Raw genomic sequence first — 16,352 nt, 5'->3', positions numbered from 1 at the left:
TCTCTTTGGGCGTTGTCGTTTGTAAGAAGAATGCACCCTTAATTCATTCCCTTTAAAAGTTAATTTTATATCTCCTGAGTCGATTAATATCGGCAACACCGACTTCGGTGTGGTGAAACATCCCACATAAGCCAGAAAACCTTATACTTTGATAATCAGCCAAGTTGAAAGAAGCAAGACTTTTACCACAGCAACTCTAGGTTGACAATTTGCATTGTTCCTCTTTAGGCCATTCGCTACCGCGGCGCCAAGTTATCAGATAATCAACAGAACTTACACCCCAGACTGGTTAGTGGAGCTACGTTGCAACCAACATCCTCGCGACCGATCGACCCAAACAGTACATACGGAGTACGCAACTCGGGTTCAGTCCCGATCTAAACTCGCTACCCCAGCAATGAACTAATTGCAATTCAAACGGGGACGTTAAGGCTCCACGAATGGAAGGGGAGAGACGGAAGACAAGCACTAATATACCCTCGACTTGATTCCCGTATCCGCACTCGCAAAGTAAAGACTAGCCGCCCCGCTCACGTACATGGACATTTACATCCGGCAACCCCTCCATCTCGCCAGATTGCAGAGAACAGCAACCGGACCTGTCGATCATTGGGTAATAGCCGACAAGGCGCGCAAGGTCAGACGATGCGACCGAATGTCAGAGCGTCCTGGCTCGTATCAATGGTTCCCGAGCTTCTACAATGGGTGACGGGCTCCAGATCGCATGAAACCATGGGGAAATTAGCGGTCCATGACGCAGATCAGTACAGGAAATGCTACCTCACTGATGATGGAGGCATTTCGTAGTGCCCATACGGAGTACTCAGTGATAAATAGAATGCGCCTCCCGCCTTGGTTAGAATAAGCATCAGCCATCGTTGTGATCGATCAAATCGAAACGGTCAGCCACATCATTCACGATGTTTCGGACACAGCTCCTCCCAGCCCTCACGCTGGCGCTGACGTCTCTCGTCAACGGCCAGTCCAGCGATGATCTCGGCGTAGCAAACGGCTTCCTCGACTTCAAAGCCGGCCAGTTCACCGGCCAGCTCGTCAAGGACTCCCAGACCCTCGCCTCCCTCAAGCCTGGAACCGACTTTGACTTCCTCCCCTCGGACCTCCTCGCCAACCTCACCTTCAACTACGCCCACCACATCGGCGACGTCACCTTCCGCTTCAAGCTCGACGGCGCTGGCAACTGGACGTCCGTCGACTCCGCCCAAGCCAGAAAGCCCGTCAAAGCCCTCGCGGACCTCGCCCCGGGCGTGATTGCCGGTGCAGACCTCGCCGCGACGCTGCCCGCGGGCGTGCCCTTGACCGTCACGCGCGAGTGGCTCCCCGCCGGCAACGGCCTCGCTCTAAGAGTCAACTTGACCAACACCGCCAACGGCACTGTCGAGCTCGGCGCCCTGGGTCTGCCTCTCGCCATCAACAACATCTTTTCGCGCCCGTCGGCCGAGGAGACGCAGGCAAAGTGCTCCCTCGCGGACCCGTACATCGGTCTCGATGCGGGCTACGTCCGCGTCTCCCCCGTAAAGGGCCTCGGCAACGCCCTTGTGGTCGCGCCGCTGGGCTCGAGTCCGTTCGAGGCGTGGAGACTTCTTGGGGAGCCGCAGGGTGATTACTACTACCAGTCGCAGACCTACGAAGGCACTTATGAGTGGATGATTCACTCCCAGGCGTGGGCGGAGACCGAGTGGAAGGGCGCGACGCCCTGGAACACGCCCACCTCGAAGACGCTCGAGGCCGGGGAAACATACTCTGTCGGACTCAGGTTCGTCGCCGCGGAGAGCATCCAGACCATCGAGGCCGCCGTCACAAAGGCGGAGATCCCGCTCGCCGTGGGCATCCCGGGCTACGTCGTGCCCACCGATCTAACAGCCAGACTCTACCTCACGCACTCGTCCCCGGTTAAGACCATGGACGGCCAAGCCTTCACCATCAAGCAGGACACCGCCGCAAAGGGCTCCCCGTACCTCCTCACGCCGACCGCCGGCGCCTGGGGCCGCGCAAAGGTAACAATTACCTACGAGGACGGCAAGACGCAGGTGGTGCAGTACTACATCACCAAGCCCGCGCCGGAAACAGTCTCGGACCTGGGCCACTTCCTCACCACCGCCGCGCACTTCACCGACGCCTCGGATCCCTTTGGCCGCGCGCCGTCCATCATGGGCTACGACAGAGAAGCAAAGGCTATCGTCACCCAAGACGAGCGCGTCTGGATCGCGGGTCTAAGTGACGAGGGCGGCACAGGCGCCTACGTCGCCGCCGCCACGAAGCTCTTCGTCCAGCCTGTCGAAGCCGAGGTCGCGGTCCTGGACGACTTCATCCACGACACCATTGTCGGCACGATCCAGCCGGCCAACGACACCTTTGCCGTGCGCGCGAGCACCTTCTTCTACCAGCCCGACGCCGTCAACTACACCTATGACGCCTCCCGTGACTGGACCTCCTGGGCGTCGTGGACTAAAGAGAGAGCGTACACCACCGTCCGCGCGTATAACTACGTCCATCCCGTAGTGGCGTACTGGTCCATGTACCGCGTGGCGAGGGACTACCCGCAGGTCAAGACCCGCGCCGACTGGACCTGGTACCTGACGCAGGCGTACAACACGGTGACGCACTGCATGAAGAACGGCGCGGCGGACTGCGACTACGGGTTGACTGGGTTGATGGGCGAGACGGTGTTTGCGGAGCTGCTCGAGGACCTCAAGAGGGAGAACATGACGCAGGAGGCCACTACCTTTGAAGCCAACATGCGCTTCCGCGCCGAGTTCTGGGAGACGCTGGCTGTTCCCTTTGGCAGCGAGATGGCGTGGGATAGTACTGGCCAGGAAGGCGTCTACTACTGGACCGAGTAAGCTTCTTTCAACCCAGATCACCAAACTCTTGACACAACAGTTAACATGAAGCAACAGGTACTTTGGCCACAACAACACCGCCATCAAAGCAATCAACAGCATCAGAGCCTACATGCCCACCGTAGCCCACTGGGGCTGGAACGGCAACGCCCGCCGCTACTGGGACTTCCTCTACGGCGCCAAGAACCAGGGCATCGAGCGCCAGCTCCACCACTACGGCTCCGGCCTCAACTCGCTGCCGATGCTGCACCACTTCGAGCGGAACCCGTCCGACGTCGACGCCCTTCGCGTCGCCTTCGCCGGCAACACGGCGCCCCTGACGAACATTGACGCCGAGGGCTGCCCCTCGGCGGCGTTCCACTCATTCCCGGAGCATCTGGCCTGGGATCCGTATACCGGCGACTACGGTCTCGGGTTCTTGGGTTTGGGTCTCGGTCAGGGCGTGTATATCGTAAACCATGCGACGTACGGCGAGGTCGTGTTTGGCGGCAACGTCGTCTCGTCGACTGAGACTTCTGTGGTTGCTGAGCCTAGGGACGCGGTACGGCGACGGGTATTTGTTGCGGATTTGGGGTTGAAGGTTGATCTCAGCGCCGGTGCTATTCAGACTGTTACTTACGACCGCGAGGGCCAGACGGTGAAGTTGAGTGTTGGTGCTGCGGCGTCTGAGGCGGCCCTCAAGGCCAACTCGACTGTTATTTGGCTTGAGACGACGTCGGGTGATGCCAAATTTACGGTGTCTGGGGCGAGCGTGGCCAGAGGAGGATATCTCGTTGACTTGTCTGGCGGACAGACTGAGGTCACCATCTCCAAGGCGTAACATAGTTGTTGGATTATACTTTGAATTCTAGTATATATTTAGATCTTGACACGCGGGGCTTCCCAGCCTTGTAAATTCTATTCTTATTCAGTTGTCAATTAACTGAGATGGAGAAACACTTTCGCTTGGCATTGTATATTCCCATTAGCTCTTCAGGACCAATCTGAGTAGAGCAAAGACCTTCACCAAACCAGAAAGCAGGGTCGGAGTCTGAACCGACGATCACTATCTGGAACCTAGACCAGTCACTCAAGTGTGGACAAGTCAACTCAAACATCAGATGGTGACAACTTCAGATGAACTAGCCTAACACAACTCAGAGAGCAACTAAGAGAAGGGGACGCCAAGAAACAATGTTCCACTTCTCCAGATTACCCCACAAACTTAGCTTCCTCCTTCAACCCCGCACCCTTCTCCTCCGTCTCTTCCCATTGATCCTCTTCTTTCTCTTCTTCTTCCCCTTCTCTTCTCTTGATTTGTTCCTTGAATATTGCCGGAGACTCCCCTGCTTCTCTCTGCCAAGCGATCGACTCCCACCCTGTCTGCCCCCTGCTCAAGATCCAAAGGAACCACGACTCGTGTTCGGCTGCAGAACTGCAGAAAGTTCCCCAAACCTAACCACCCATCATTGACCCGAAGTCACCGAACCCCATGGGGCCGGAGGAAATACCACATCACCTCGTGCCCGCCATTTCCACCAAGAAACCCGGACCCGAGATGACAATGACACCAAGGACAGAGGGACCCTGCGGGGACTCTCTACTTAGCCTAATTCGAGGCATTGACATCACCTGAATCCCCAGTACTTGGGTCAGGAGAGAAACAACATCAATACGCTTGCCTCGGGGTAGCAATGCCGCGATACACCACCCCAAAAGCCCATGAAGCTGCACAACATATCACGAACCGACCAACCTCACCTCTCTTCCGCCTCACGTCTAGGACTCAAGACTAGGCAGGGTGCCAGACCGCACCACATCCGTCCACAATGGTCTCCTCCTCATCGTCCTCTCTCCTCCTTTGTCTCGCACTTCTCTTCACAAACACAGCAGCCCAATCCTGCTGGCGCAACGCAACCTGCACCCACCCAACAGAAGCATCCTTCCCAGGCCCCTGGGACGCAAACATATACGCCCCAGACTCCCGCACAGCCCGCCCAAAGTCCATCCTCTTCCTCGCAACAGGCGATCATCTCGCCTCCTTCCCCTCTCCCGAGTCACAAACCCTCACCGGCAATGGCTCCGCGCTCGTCTTCGACTTTGGCGTCCTCGTCGGCGGCCTCACCTCGGTGAACTACACACTCTCCGGCACCGGCACCGGCAACACCACCGAGCCCGTGACCCTCGGCCTCGCCTGGACGGAAGCAAAGAACTGGATCGGCGAGTACTCGGACAACTCCAACGGAAACTACCGCGGCCCGGGCCAGACCCTCATCTCCGTCGACGGCGCCCTCTCCCACCAAATCACCGTCCCCGGCCCGGGCTCCTACACCGTCCCCTTCCCCCAGCTCCGCGGCGGCTTCCGATACCTCACGCTCTACCTCATGACGAACACCTCGTCACAGACCCTCACAATCGACGACGTCTCCCTCGAAATCGTCTTCCAACCAACCTGGTCCAACCTCCGCGCCTACCAAGGCTACTTCCACTCCTCCCACCCCCTCCTCAACAAAATCTGGTACTCGGGCGCCTACACCCTCCAAACCAACGCCGCACCGCCCGAGACAGGCCGCGTCCTCACAGAAGACATCACGTCCGGCGGCTGGTCCAACGACGCCTGGCTCGGCGTGGGTTCCTCCCTCCTCCTCGACGGCGCCAAACGCGACCGCTGGATCTGGCCGGGCGACATGGGCGTCGCCGTACCCTCCGCCTTCGTCAGCACCGGCGACCTCGAGTCCGCGCGCAACGCCATCCAGACAATGTTTGACTTCCAGCGGGACTCGGGCATCTTCCCCCGCGCGGGCCCGCCGTATCTGGACGCCACGAGCGATGCGTACCACATGTGGACCATGATCGGCGCGTACAACTACGTGCTCTTCTCTGGGGATACGGACTGGCTGGCGGCGAACTGGGCGACGTACCTGAAGGCGATGGACTACATTTACGGGAAGATCATACCCGAGACGGGGATCCTGAATGCAACGGCCGCGGGCGATTGGGCCCGGTACGTCAACTCACTCAATGGCAGCGCGCCGAACATGCTCCTCTACCGCACCCTCACCACTGGCGCCTTTCTCGCGGACCTCGCTCCCGCCGTTCGCACATCAAACCTCACAGCACCAGCAGGGACAAACCTCACAGAAACCTGGCTCGCCCGCGCAGCCTCCCTCAAGAAAGCAATCTTCACCCACCTCTGGGACCCCACAAAGGGAGCCTTCATCGACGGCTACAAGAACCGCACCCTCTACCCCCAAGACGCAAACGCCTACGCCCTAGCCTTCAACCTCGTCTCCCCCTCCAGCCCCGAAGCCGCCTCCATCTCCACAGCCCTGACCCGAAACTGGACCCCCATCGGCCCAGCCTCCCCCGAACTGCCAGGCAACGTCTCCCCCTTCATCTCCAGCATCGAGATCGAAGCGCACTTCGCCGCAGGCCGCCCCGACCGCGCGATGCAGCTCGTCCGCGACAGCTGGGGGTGGTACCTGAACCACCCCAACGGCACGGGCTCGACCGTGATCGAGGGGTACCTCGTCGACGGCACGTTCGGGTACCGCAGGGGCCGGGGGTACACGGACGACCCCAGCTACGTGAGCCACGCGCACGGGTGGAGTTCGGGTCCGACGAGCGCGATGACGGAGTACCTCGTCGGGCTGCGCGTCACGGCGCCCGCGGGCCGGGAGTGGAGTCTGAAGCCGGCTTCGTTTGGCGGCGAGGCGGAGGGGTTGCCGGCGGAGGCGGAGGCCGGGTTCACGACGGCGCTGGGAAGGTTCAGTGCCAAGTGGGTTGTTGAAGAGGGCGGTGGGTTTGCGAGCGTGGAGTGGGATGTGCCCGAGGGCACGAGGGGATGGGTGCAACTCGGGGCCGAGAAGGGACGGTGGGTTGAGGGCGGAAAGGGGAGTGCGAGGGTTGCGTGTGGGAAGGGGACGGAGGCTCGGGGGAGGAGACGCGCGGCCTCCGGGCCGTGACGGCGTGAACGCGGACAGTGATGCTAAGTAATGTGGTAGATAGGCATTCTTTGGCTGTGATGTGTAGTAGATATTTGACCCCTTGGGCAATGTGTGTATGATTCTACCCCCGAGGACCCCATTATATTGAAATACGAGGTTTTCGCCCAAATACGAGGCCCGAACACTCCGCTCGTCGATAAGAAAACCCACTTAAACGGCTTTCCTTGGTCCCTTGGACTCGAAGAAAGAGATGGCCTCTCTGGTTCCCCCGTGGCCTTGATGATCTCTTCCCACCGGATACCCGGCGGTGATACCTACCAATCACGTCGGGACTCCGCGGCCCTGTTGGCTCCGCCGGCTGTTCGAATACCGAGACATGCTTCACTAGCTCGCGAGCGCGCCCATGGCGAGCTACTAGCCCCAGGTCCCAAATGTCTGTGTACGAATGTCAAGGGACCATGGCCCTTTTGACATCCATCACACAGGCGCAGTCCAAGCGGGATCTGAGCTAGACCTCGGGGTACGCACGGGGTTTCCTCAAGAAAAGAAATGGTAGCGCTCGTAAGGTTGCCGAGATGCCCAAGCAAGCTGTCGGTTGTACGTGTAATGAAAGTTTTGGCGAGTCAAAAGGACCATGAAGGGATTGCCGTTTGTTTCGATTCCGTTTTCTCGTTTTCTCAACTCGGCAAGCGTTGAGAAATGCCGAGCCCCTGATAAGTAAACATGAAGCCACGAGACCTTTATTCCAAAAGACCAGACGACGACCTGTGGATTGACTTTCTTAGACATGCGCCGCAAAGCCGCGACCACTGGGCAGAAGGTGGCCAACGTTTCAAACGGTCCGAAGCCTCTCGCAACAGCCCTAAACTCTCGTAAAAAGTCGCCGCTAATGTGGCCGTCATATGAGGGGCGTACACAGCTGAGAGCCCGGATCCGACGGAAGTGACGTACGACGCTGGTAACGGGTGGTGTAGATTCGATTCGATGATGAGTACTGAGGAGAGAGAAAGTGAGGTTGTATGATGAACTGTGCTAGCTCGGGTATTGATAATTCTGGGTATCTTTCTGTCTTTGTGCCTACAATAGTGTGAAAGTGCTGGAGGCTACTCGGAATTCTATGTTCCATAGGAGCTTGATGAGCCATCACCTAGAATCACGACATGGCTGTCGGATATCCAATATCTCTCTGTGTCTGCGCCATGATGTCCGAATAGTGTCATTCTCCAGGCGAAGAAGGAGACATGTCGGTTTCTTCCCTTAGTAGTCTCCTCCACGAGCGTGGATATTCGTCTTCCCCCGGCCAAGACCAGCACTTGCTCGAGGCCGCACCGAATCTGTCTGTCCATGTCTCATGAAATCTCCCTATCCTTTCATCTCCTAAACGCCAAGAACACCCCATCCCCAAATCCAATAAAAAAATACTCTTCATGCAAAAGATCGGCCAGTAACCCAAGAGGGCCATCACAATCAACTCGGCACCACCTGCGCCGTCTCAGGATCACTACTCCCAATACCCGCCCTCCTCTCCCTCCTCTCCACCTCCCTCGCCCGCCTCCTCGCCCTTCTCCGCCGCTGCTGCTCCGGCCCACCCTCCTTGCACGCGTCGACGCAGTGCATGGCCATGTACAGGAAATGCAGCACCGCGGCGATGAGCTGCAGCCACATGTACCACGGCGCCCACGTCTCCTTTTCGACGCGCAGCGGATCCTCGCGCCAGGCGCGGTACTCGCGGTCCGGGCTCCCCGTACGCCAGCCGTTGAGGATGATGAAGTAGAAGAAAGCGACGAGGCCGAGGACGAAGAGGACGAAGTCGCCGACGACGATGGCGCCGGTGCGCATACGGGGGATCTGGTGGGTTGAGTTTGCGAGGGTGACCATTTCGGCCATGGAGAAGATTATGCCTGAGACGGACTTTTTGGGGTAATTAGTCGCTAGTCTACGTACATAGTTAGGAGAATGATGCATGTCAAGCTTACAGTGACGTATCCGAGCGGGAAGTGGAAGCCATATCTCGATAGTGTGATGAGGGCGGCGAGGGCGCACACCTCAAATACGACGAGGGTCAGGCGGAGGCAGAACTGGAGGATGCCGTAGAGGGCGGGGATGCGCGGGCGCGTCATGCTGGGTTGACGGCGGCGAGGGGGTTTCGCCTCGATCGCGAGGTTGAGGTTGCGGGGGGCCTCTCTGTCGTGGAATCATGCGGCGGTACCCAGGAGGTCTGGCTTATGCGGCTTGCTTTGACAAGTTGGAGGTTCGAGTGTGGTGGCACAGCCGGTCTTCGTTCGGTCGGTCGGGATCGGGGTTGTCGTTGTTTGTCGAGGGTGGTGGTATCTCAATGGCGACGGCCTCGGTGAGTGGCAGCGACGGATGGGCCGGCCAGAGAATTGGATTCCCGGGATGCTTGAATTGCCTTCGGGTGCGGCGTCTAGGCGTCGATTCTCTTTACCGTAGTTTGAAAGCTTTAGGAAGTTCGCCGATTCAAGCACCTGCGACGACGGCCCGTTCGACGGGAGAGAAAGAGAATTGAAGTCAAAGGTCGGGAGGTTGGGAAGAAGAAGAGAAAGAAGAAAGAAACCAGAAAATGGACAATATTGGGCGGAGGTTGGGAAAGCTGCCGTCGAATTGATTCGTTTGGACTTCTTTGTTTAGAACCTTTTTTCTCGCCTTCAACGCCCCAACCAACCACTTGACAGAATGAAAGCTCCCCTGGTGTGGCCCGCGGGGTGTTTGCTTGGCGATTGAAGATTTGAGCAAATGGAACACGAAGAAAGCGGGCGGGCGCAAATCGCTACAGAAGGGAAGGTCGAACTACTGCGAGGTTGTGGGTTTCTAGCCGTTGTTACCGTCCTTTTTCTGAGAGCTCTGCAGGATGATGGGAACAATGGAGGGTGAGTGGATGGGTGGGTGGTGGTCGGGTTCGAAGAGTAAGGTAAGGGTCGTAGGTATCCGGCCGGGATAAGCGGTGTAACCGATCCAGCAGGTCGTCTCTTTGAAGAAATCCCAGGATCTCAACGTCGAGAAGAAGAGGAAGGGAAGGGAAGGGAAGGGAAGAAGGAAAGAAACAACCACAAGCTCTGACTGGACACGAGACTTGCGGGGGTTTGCTGACGACTGGAATAGAACTGAAGAAAAAGTAGAGAGGACGGGAGGCAAAAGGATGCCCGCCCGCCTTAATCCAGAATGGAAAGTCGAAAAGGAACAGCGCCAAGCATGTCCAGGCAAGGAAGGGTGGGCGCAATCCAGGATGGACAAACGTAATGGGTGGGTGGGAGAGACGCAAGCCCGAGGGATTTGGGGATTTGCAGACACTCAGCTCAGATGGAAATCCATTGACGATGTTTGGACGGACGGGGCACGGGAGGGAGAGGCATTGGGCCAACGATCAAGTCTTTTCTCTCTCCCTATTTCGACTCTTGGGCTGTCCCTCATGCATCCATGCGCTGGTACTCCGTACTGTCCGTCTTCCAAACGCCCCAACACCATACACACACTCACGATACTCTACAGTAGATAGAACAAACATTTCCCCCTCCGTCTCTACTCAGATATCTCAGTTTCTACAATGTCAATGTCCGCCAGGTGGGCTGTGCGGCGCGGCGCTGCATGAGAATGGGCAAAAAAGACAAAATGAGGGTTCCGGCCAATATGCATGCGACGGCGTGGTCGGGGCAGGTCCTTGGAGTAAGGTCCATCCAGGAAGAATCTTTTCTTTCTCATGGATGATGGTGCTGCCCTTGAACTTTGTATGAGCAGAACATGGGGGCATTGGCAATATCTGGGCATTAAATTCCATCACATCAACAACCATGTTTAGGTAGCCAGTTTCTAGACCCAACTTGACAGGCCTTGAGAAACCACACGTCAAACTGCCAGAATCCAAAGAGAAGATAGTTTCAACGCCTAAAACGCCATCATTCCTCTTCCCTCTCCCCCACCGATCCTAGCCTAGGGCCGGTCTTTGGCATCCCACCCCTTGGCGGAGTCGCGGGAAGATCCCGGATTGTCTCTCCCGCTATGAACTCCCCGATGGACTCTGCTAAATTACTCCGTAGTCCGTACCAAGCCCTGCTGCCCTACTGGCTCACATAGCGTATCCGTACCTTACCTAGTCTAACCCGTCGGTAGGGCTTTGCCAGGGGCCAAGACTCGTACGCCCGAGGCATTGACAACCCGTAGAGTAGCAATTTGGCCAATTGCTCAAGCGTTGAAAAGTACTCAAAGCATCGGAGAGCAGTAGCTAGAACCTGCTGGCACACTACGGAGTAGATCAGATTACATTGACCGTTAAAAACTGTTAGTGACGTTTGCTTGGCAAACGGTAACCGGCAAACGGGCCTGACGGGGAGCTGGCGGAGCATCCCATCGGACCAAGAAATGCCATTGCGTCATCCCATCAACTCACCCCAGCGTCGCAACGAAACGATGTCACTGGAAACACAAACCGTCCAGGTCAAAAACGTGACGGGAATCGAAGCCATGAACCCTTCCTGTTGTCCTTACGCACCTTGAATCGACGACATCTCTTATTGCCTCCAGTAAGCCAGGGGACAATGTCAAGAAGGACTGTCAGATTGGACATGAAATTGCACACCCAGTACGATGATCAAAAAGCAGGGTCCTTCCATAAATAAACCAGTGGCGCACCCATCCAAGTTTCCTCCTAGTCAGCCCGGTTTCTGCTGTCCCCACATCGCCACCAGTGACCAACTCTCGAGTCTCAACACCACTGTAGTGTTTTACTTTACTAAAGAAGTCTTCGAATGTGATAGACTTACGAAAGGATACGCCTCTCCCGAGTCCCGTCAAGAAAGCGGGCCGGCCAATTACTCCGTCAGGAAATGACCGTCGCGTTATGAGATCAGATGGGGGGGCCACACCATTGCGGCTCACGGCACGTTCCCTTGTGCCCTTTTCCAGCCTTTGAGACTCACGGATGGGTACGCTTGCTGACATGGAGACATGGAAGCGTAACAGGGCAGGCTAGAATGTCACCAGAGCCCACAATGAGGCTCAAACGGCGCACCCGCCGCAGGAAACCTGCCCAGAGCCTGGCACGCCCTGGATAATGAATCCGGTATATCGAGGCATCTCCACCAAGGAAATCCAGAATACCAAGACGGTTTACACGGCAGTCACGCGGCACTTGGCCCGGAAGGTCCCCCCCACAAGCCCTCACAGCTCTGTCTGCTCTGGACTCCGGAGACCAGAATTGCTCGAGTCCAGACAAGTGAAGGCTGCAATGACACTACCCTTGCCCCCTCTACGGACTGCTCTGACGTCGTCTTCCCCAGTGTTTTTGTATGCTTCTTTTTCCGGGGTCGGGAGTGTGATGCTTGGTGATGTACTTTCAATGGAGAACCCCGGGCCGGTGGTGGGATTTGACGTAGATGGCAGACTGTTGCATGGAGACGTGGGCATTCGTCGCAAACAGGGTGACGGCACTGTCGATGACGGACGTCGACGCGTTCCTTGGCCACGATGACGGACTTGTAGGAAGACAGTAGAGGCGCTCAAAGTATAAAGGCATCTGTTCTGAAGCGCCTCAAGTTGGTATTCTCTCTCACCATCATCAAACACAGCCACAACGACCAACACAACTACAATCTCATCCGAGTATCACTCATCATCACCGCACTACAATATCCTAAGATCTCATATCCTAAACCAACAGACCCACGCACTTAACACACTCCCACCCCAAAACCAAAATGCACGGCGGAAGACAAGAAAACTACGGCTCCAGCGGCATGGGCGGCGGCTACAACGACGGCCCTAGAGAAAACTACGGCGGCGGCAACATGGGAGGAGGCATGGGCGGCGGCTACGGAGGCGGCCGCGAGAACATGGGCGGCGGTATGAGCGGCGGCATGGGCGGAGGCTACGGAGGCGGCGGCCGAGACAACTACGGTCCCTCCGGCGGCATGGGAGGCGGCCCCGGTCCCCGCGACAACTACAACGGCGGAGGCGGTATGGGCGGCGGCATGGTTGGTGGTATGGGAGGTGGCGGTGGCTACGGCGGTGGCCGTGAAGAGTACGGACATTCTGGTGGCCACTCTTCCCACGGACGTAAGTTTACCCCTTCTTCACTCGCTTCGATACTTTGGACACAGTGAAGCTAACATCATCGTAGGCCGCAACAGCTACGACCGACGCGATAGCTACGACCGCCACGACAACCACAGCAGCCACGGCAGCAGTCACGACAGCCACAACAGCAGCAGCGGCGGTAGCGGCGGAGGTCTCCTCGGCGGGATCCTCGGCGGCGGAGGAAAGGATAAGAAGGAGGAGAAGAAGAGCGAGGGGTTCACTGACAAGTTGATTGACGGTGCCGCTTCGTACGCCAAGAAGAAGTGGTAAATTCCGAAAAGCATCTTCTGACACAAAGTCAGAAAGATGAATGATGTAACGAATACCTCTTGTATTAGTAGCCCGGGCCTACGATCATAGCCTGTAGTAATAATTCCCTGATTATTCAGAATCATTGCCAGAGACTTGCCGTGGTTGGATGTTTGTCTATACTTACTTACTCTCGAGCGTTTATTGGTCTTTCGATACTGTCATAGTCCCCTTCACACATTAGATGTCAATAATGTTGGGCGGCCCGAAATCTTACTAGCTCATCACCACACAGAGATCACGTTCAAGCGCGTCCGGAATTGCAGCCATTATAAATCTTGAGCGATCTCATCGCACCTCATTCAAATCTGCCAAAGGGGCTTTCGGGGCATTTTCGCTTCCCGTTGAATACTCTTGTTACATGCCCTCAAAAACGCCAAATTTCATCCTCTCTCGTCAATCAAAAAGGGGTCCGCTTCCAAATGTCCTCTCCGAACGAAAATAGCCCCCTTTCGACACTTCCTAAGAAGTCAGAAGGGTCACCAAAATTCAAGGCCTTTCTTCCTCCTCTCGTAAAAGGTACGGAGAGAGGTTTTGTGAAGCCCAATTTCCCTTTTTGCCCACCTTCCAATTCTAATCCGGGGTACCACACCCCAATGCTGATGCAGGTTGTCCGAAGCAAGGCAAAACAAAAGAAAGCCCCAGGTAAGGGGTCGAGTAGGGCAAGTTCGAAGAATCAGTTGCAGGGGCCAGGAGACCACAATCCCACAGAGCGTCCTTGGTAAACTCCGATGATCAGAGGTACAAGAATGCTCTGAGTGGTGCCCCCTTTGCCAAATGTACAGGTCGAGGCCAAGAGCGTCGATGGGTAGTTCGGTATGTACCAATTGCGAGATTGTCGCCAAATCAAGAGGTCGTCAGGCGTCAAGCCGGAGCCGTGAAATGCACACCGGATTAGCGAGTGTAACTCGCGGATCGCACGTCGGGGTGCGCTCACTCTTCCTTCTTGGGCTTCTCTGCTTCCTCAGTGGGCTGCTTCTTCTCCTCATCAGCCTTGGCCTTGGCCTTCGCCTTGCCCTCGTTGTACTTCGTCATCTTCTCAGACATGTACCGAACGGAACGGCCGACGCCCGCGGTAAAGAAGCCCTTGATTGACTGGGCGGTTGCGGGCCAATTTACGGTCTGGCGAATGACCTTGCGAATGGACTTTTGCAGCTCCTCGGGCTCATCTTGGACGATACGCTGCTCGAAGCCGCCTCCCTCGCGACGCTTGAAGCTCACGGCGTCCTCGTCCTTGGAGGCATCCATCATGGCCTTGAATTCAGCAGTCGGGACCATGAACTTCTTCTGGTACTGGAAGTAGAGGCGTGAGCGGAAGGCCTTGGGCAGGCGACGGACCATGTTGCCACGCTTTATAGGGTCCATGTCCTGGTACATGGCGCCGTCGTACTCGGCGTCAGCGACATGCTTGCTCTGCTGGTCGGCTCCGTCGGCGAAGTCAACATTGGGGAGAGTATTGAGCAGCGGGCCGTATAGCTTGCGGAAGGAGACCATATTGTTGTCCACAATGTTGGAGATCTTGCTCTTGTTCTCGGTGGGGAGAGACATGCGCGGATCACCGAGGTAGGAAATGCCGGCAATGGTAGAGAAGAGCTCCTTCTCGGTGAACTTGGGAGGCAGAAGTAGAAGAGCCGTGCGGACCGCCGAGATCAGATTGACCTGATTCGCGAGGCGAACTCGGGGGTGATCACGCAGGATCTTAACCGGCTTGTGAAGTCTTCCCGCGAGGTACAGATTGTTCCAGGTCGAGAGGTCGGTACAGAGGTTATCGATGGATGTGACGCCGTACTTGATGAGCATGCCCTTCTTGGTGACGTAGGGATTGAAGTAGACACCTGCGCCCCAGCGATCCTGGGTGGTAGAGACGAGGCCCGAACCGAAGCTGGCTAGGCCAGAGTAGTGGTCACGGTGCTGTCTGATGTTGAGCGAATGCCAGTGCTGGGTGTGGGTGACACCAAAAATGAAGTCAATCATTTTGGGGCCTCCTTTCTGCACTTCCATCAACGAGGGAGACGGTTTCGGGTGGACAGCGCGAAATTCTTCGTCCGACACAGAACGGCTGATCTTGGACTGCGGGAAGACACCTGAGCCGTACGCCATGGCGTACATGACGGGAGCGCGGAATTCCCGGACAACCTCGGTCAGGACCTTTTTGAACTCGGCATTGACCTCCATATGCTGGTTGATGCCAAACTCCTTGTAGGGGAGCTCCTCGAAATCCTCAATCTTGGCATCGGGATGCTCCTCCCAGTTGTCCGCCGACAGAGTCGGACCTGTCCTCTCCTTCTTCTCCCGACCCCAGTTGAAGTTGATCGCGGAGCCACGGTGAGTGTAAGGAGGAGGGCTATCCTCCTGCTTGCTCTCACTTGCCACATTCTCGTCCTTCTTGCCGGCGTCCGCTGAGTAGTAGCGAGCTTGGTGGGAGAAGCTGAGCGCAAGGCCAGGCACGGCCACGGCTCGAAGCGCCTGGCTGGGATTGCCTCGGAGCTATCCTGCGCATCAGCCGCGGTCGTTCCTAGCTTATTCGCAGTCTATTGGAGAGGATATGGGGCTTACCAGGAGGCGCGAGAGCGTCATGATGGCGATTTGCTGTTTATGGTGGGATTTTGAGTGTTGATCTTTGGGTAGTCGATGTTGGGTTGAAGGGAGAAAGAGCTGAAAGAGGATAGAAGCAACAGTTTCCAGACTGCCTGTGACTTCCACCTGCTCAAAAGAAACAGAACAACTACTTCGAAAGAGGCGGGCACACTGATGTTCTCGAGGCGAGAGCAACTAGTTGGAACCCAGTTCGGCTTAGACCGGGTCGTCAAGCTTAGTCGTCGCAGCCAGGCTCAGCCTTGTGCTCAGTATTCCAATCGGCCCAGCAGCAGACTCTATTATCCAAAGATCCTACGATAATTCTCTGTGTACGAATCGAGGGGTAAGGCTGAGTGAACGTTGATACGCTCTTGCCGAGGGGATCGCAGTGGTTTCGAGCTCGGTTGTCCCGGACAATGATTCTCGTGCTGAGTAACGGCCCCTTTCGTATGCCCCAATTGGCCGAGCTTCTCCTTCGCAGCGGTTTGATCGAGGAATCGTGATATTGGACTTCTAGGCTCGGGAGTTCGGCTCGGTGTGGGCGTTTGGGAAGTTTGGTCGGGGTTTGCGGAAGGGGGGGTAATCCGGAAGT

General features: G+C 56.7%; 6 protein-coding genes across 6 annotated transcripts; 3 read left to right on the top strand and 3 right to left on the bottom strand.

Annotated features, from left to right (window-relative positions):
• Positions 1–920: 920 nt before the first annotated feature.
• On the top strand, positions 921–3,681 carry CABS01_14436 (uncharacterized protein; the record flags this gene model as incomplete). Its single annotated transcript, XM_060547775.1, has 2 exons — positions 921–2,857; positions 2,919–3,681. 2 exons carry the CDS (start codon positions 921–923, stop codon positions 3,679–3,681), a joined length of 2,700 nt encoding a protein of 899 aa, XP_060393284.1.
• A 988-nt stretch (positions 3,682–4,669) lies between these two features.
• Positions 4,670–6,805, top strand: CABS01_14435 (bacterial alpha-L-rhamnosidase domain-containing protein; the record flags this gene model as incomplete). The annotated part of the gene is made up of 1 exon (XM_060547774.1): positions 4,670–6,805. One exon carries the CDS (start codon positions 4,670–4,672, stop codon positions 6,803–6,805), a length of 2,136 nt encoding a protein of 711 aa, XP_060393283.1.
• Positions 6,806–8,254: 1,449 nt separating this feature from the next.
• Positions 8,255–8,907, bottom strand: CABS01_14434 (uncharacterized protein; the record flags this gene model as incomplete). Its single annotated transcript, XM_060547773.1, has 2 exons — positions 8,255–8,698; positions 8,764–8,907. The coding sequence occupies 2 exons, from the start codon at positions 8,905–8,907 to the stop codon at positions 8,255–8,257; spliced, it is 588 nt and encodes a 195-aa protein (XP_060393282.1).
• A 1,417-nt stretch (positions 8,908–10,324) lies between these two features.
• On the bottom strand, positions 10,325–10,504 carry CABS01_14433 (uncharacterized protein; the record flags this gene model as incomplete). Its single annotated transcript, XM_060547772.1, has 1 exon — positions 10,325–10,504. One exon carries the CDS (start codon positions 10,502–10,504, stop codon positions 10,325–10,327), a length of 180 nt encoding a protein of 59 aa, XP_060393281.1.
• Positions 10,505–12,495: 1,991 nt separating this feature from the next.
• Positions 12,496–13,144, top strand: CABS01_14432 (uncharacterized protein; the record flags this gene model as incomplete). Its single annotated transcript, XM_060547771.1, has 2 exons — positions 12,496–12,818; positions 13,084–13,144. The coding sequence occupies 2 exons, from the start codon at positions 12,496–12,498 to the stop codon at positions 13,142–13,144; spliced, it is 384 nt and encodes a 127-aa protein (XP_060393280.1).
• Positions 13,145–14,116: 972 nt separating this feature from the next.
• On the bottom strand, positions 14,117–15,760 carry CABS01_14431 (uncharacterized protein; the record flags this gene model as incomplete). The annotated part of the gene is made up of 2 exons (XM_060547770.1): positions 14,117–15,670; positions 15,740–15,760. 2 exons carry the CDS (start codon positions 15,758–15,760, stop codon positions 14,117–14,119), a joined length of 1,575 nt encoding a protein of 524 aa, XP_060393279.1.
• Between the last annotated feature and the right edge of the window lie 592 nt (positions 15,761–16,352).

This window comes from Colletotrichum abscissum (assembly GCF_030869225.1).
Source record: "Colletotrichum abscissum strain IMI 504890 chromosome Unknown Scaffold_54.1, whole genome shotgun sequence".
NCBI lineage: Eukaryota > Fungi > Ascomycota > Sordariomycetes > Glomerellales > Glomerellaceae > Colletotrichum > Colletotrichum abscissum.
Note: the sequence above shows the minus strand (reverse complement) of the source record. Positions and strands in the feature narration are given on the sequence as shown.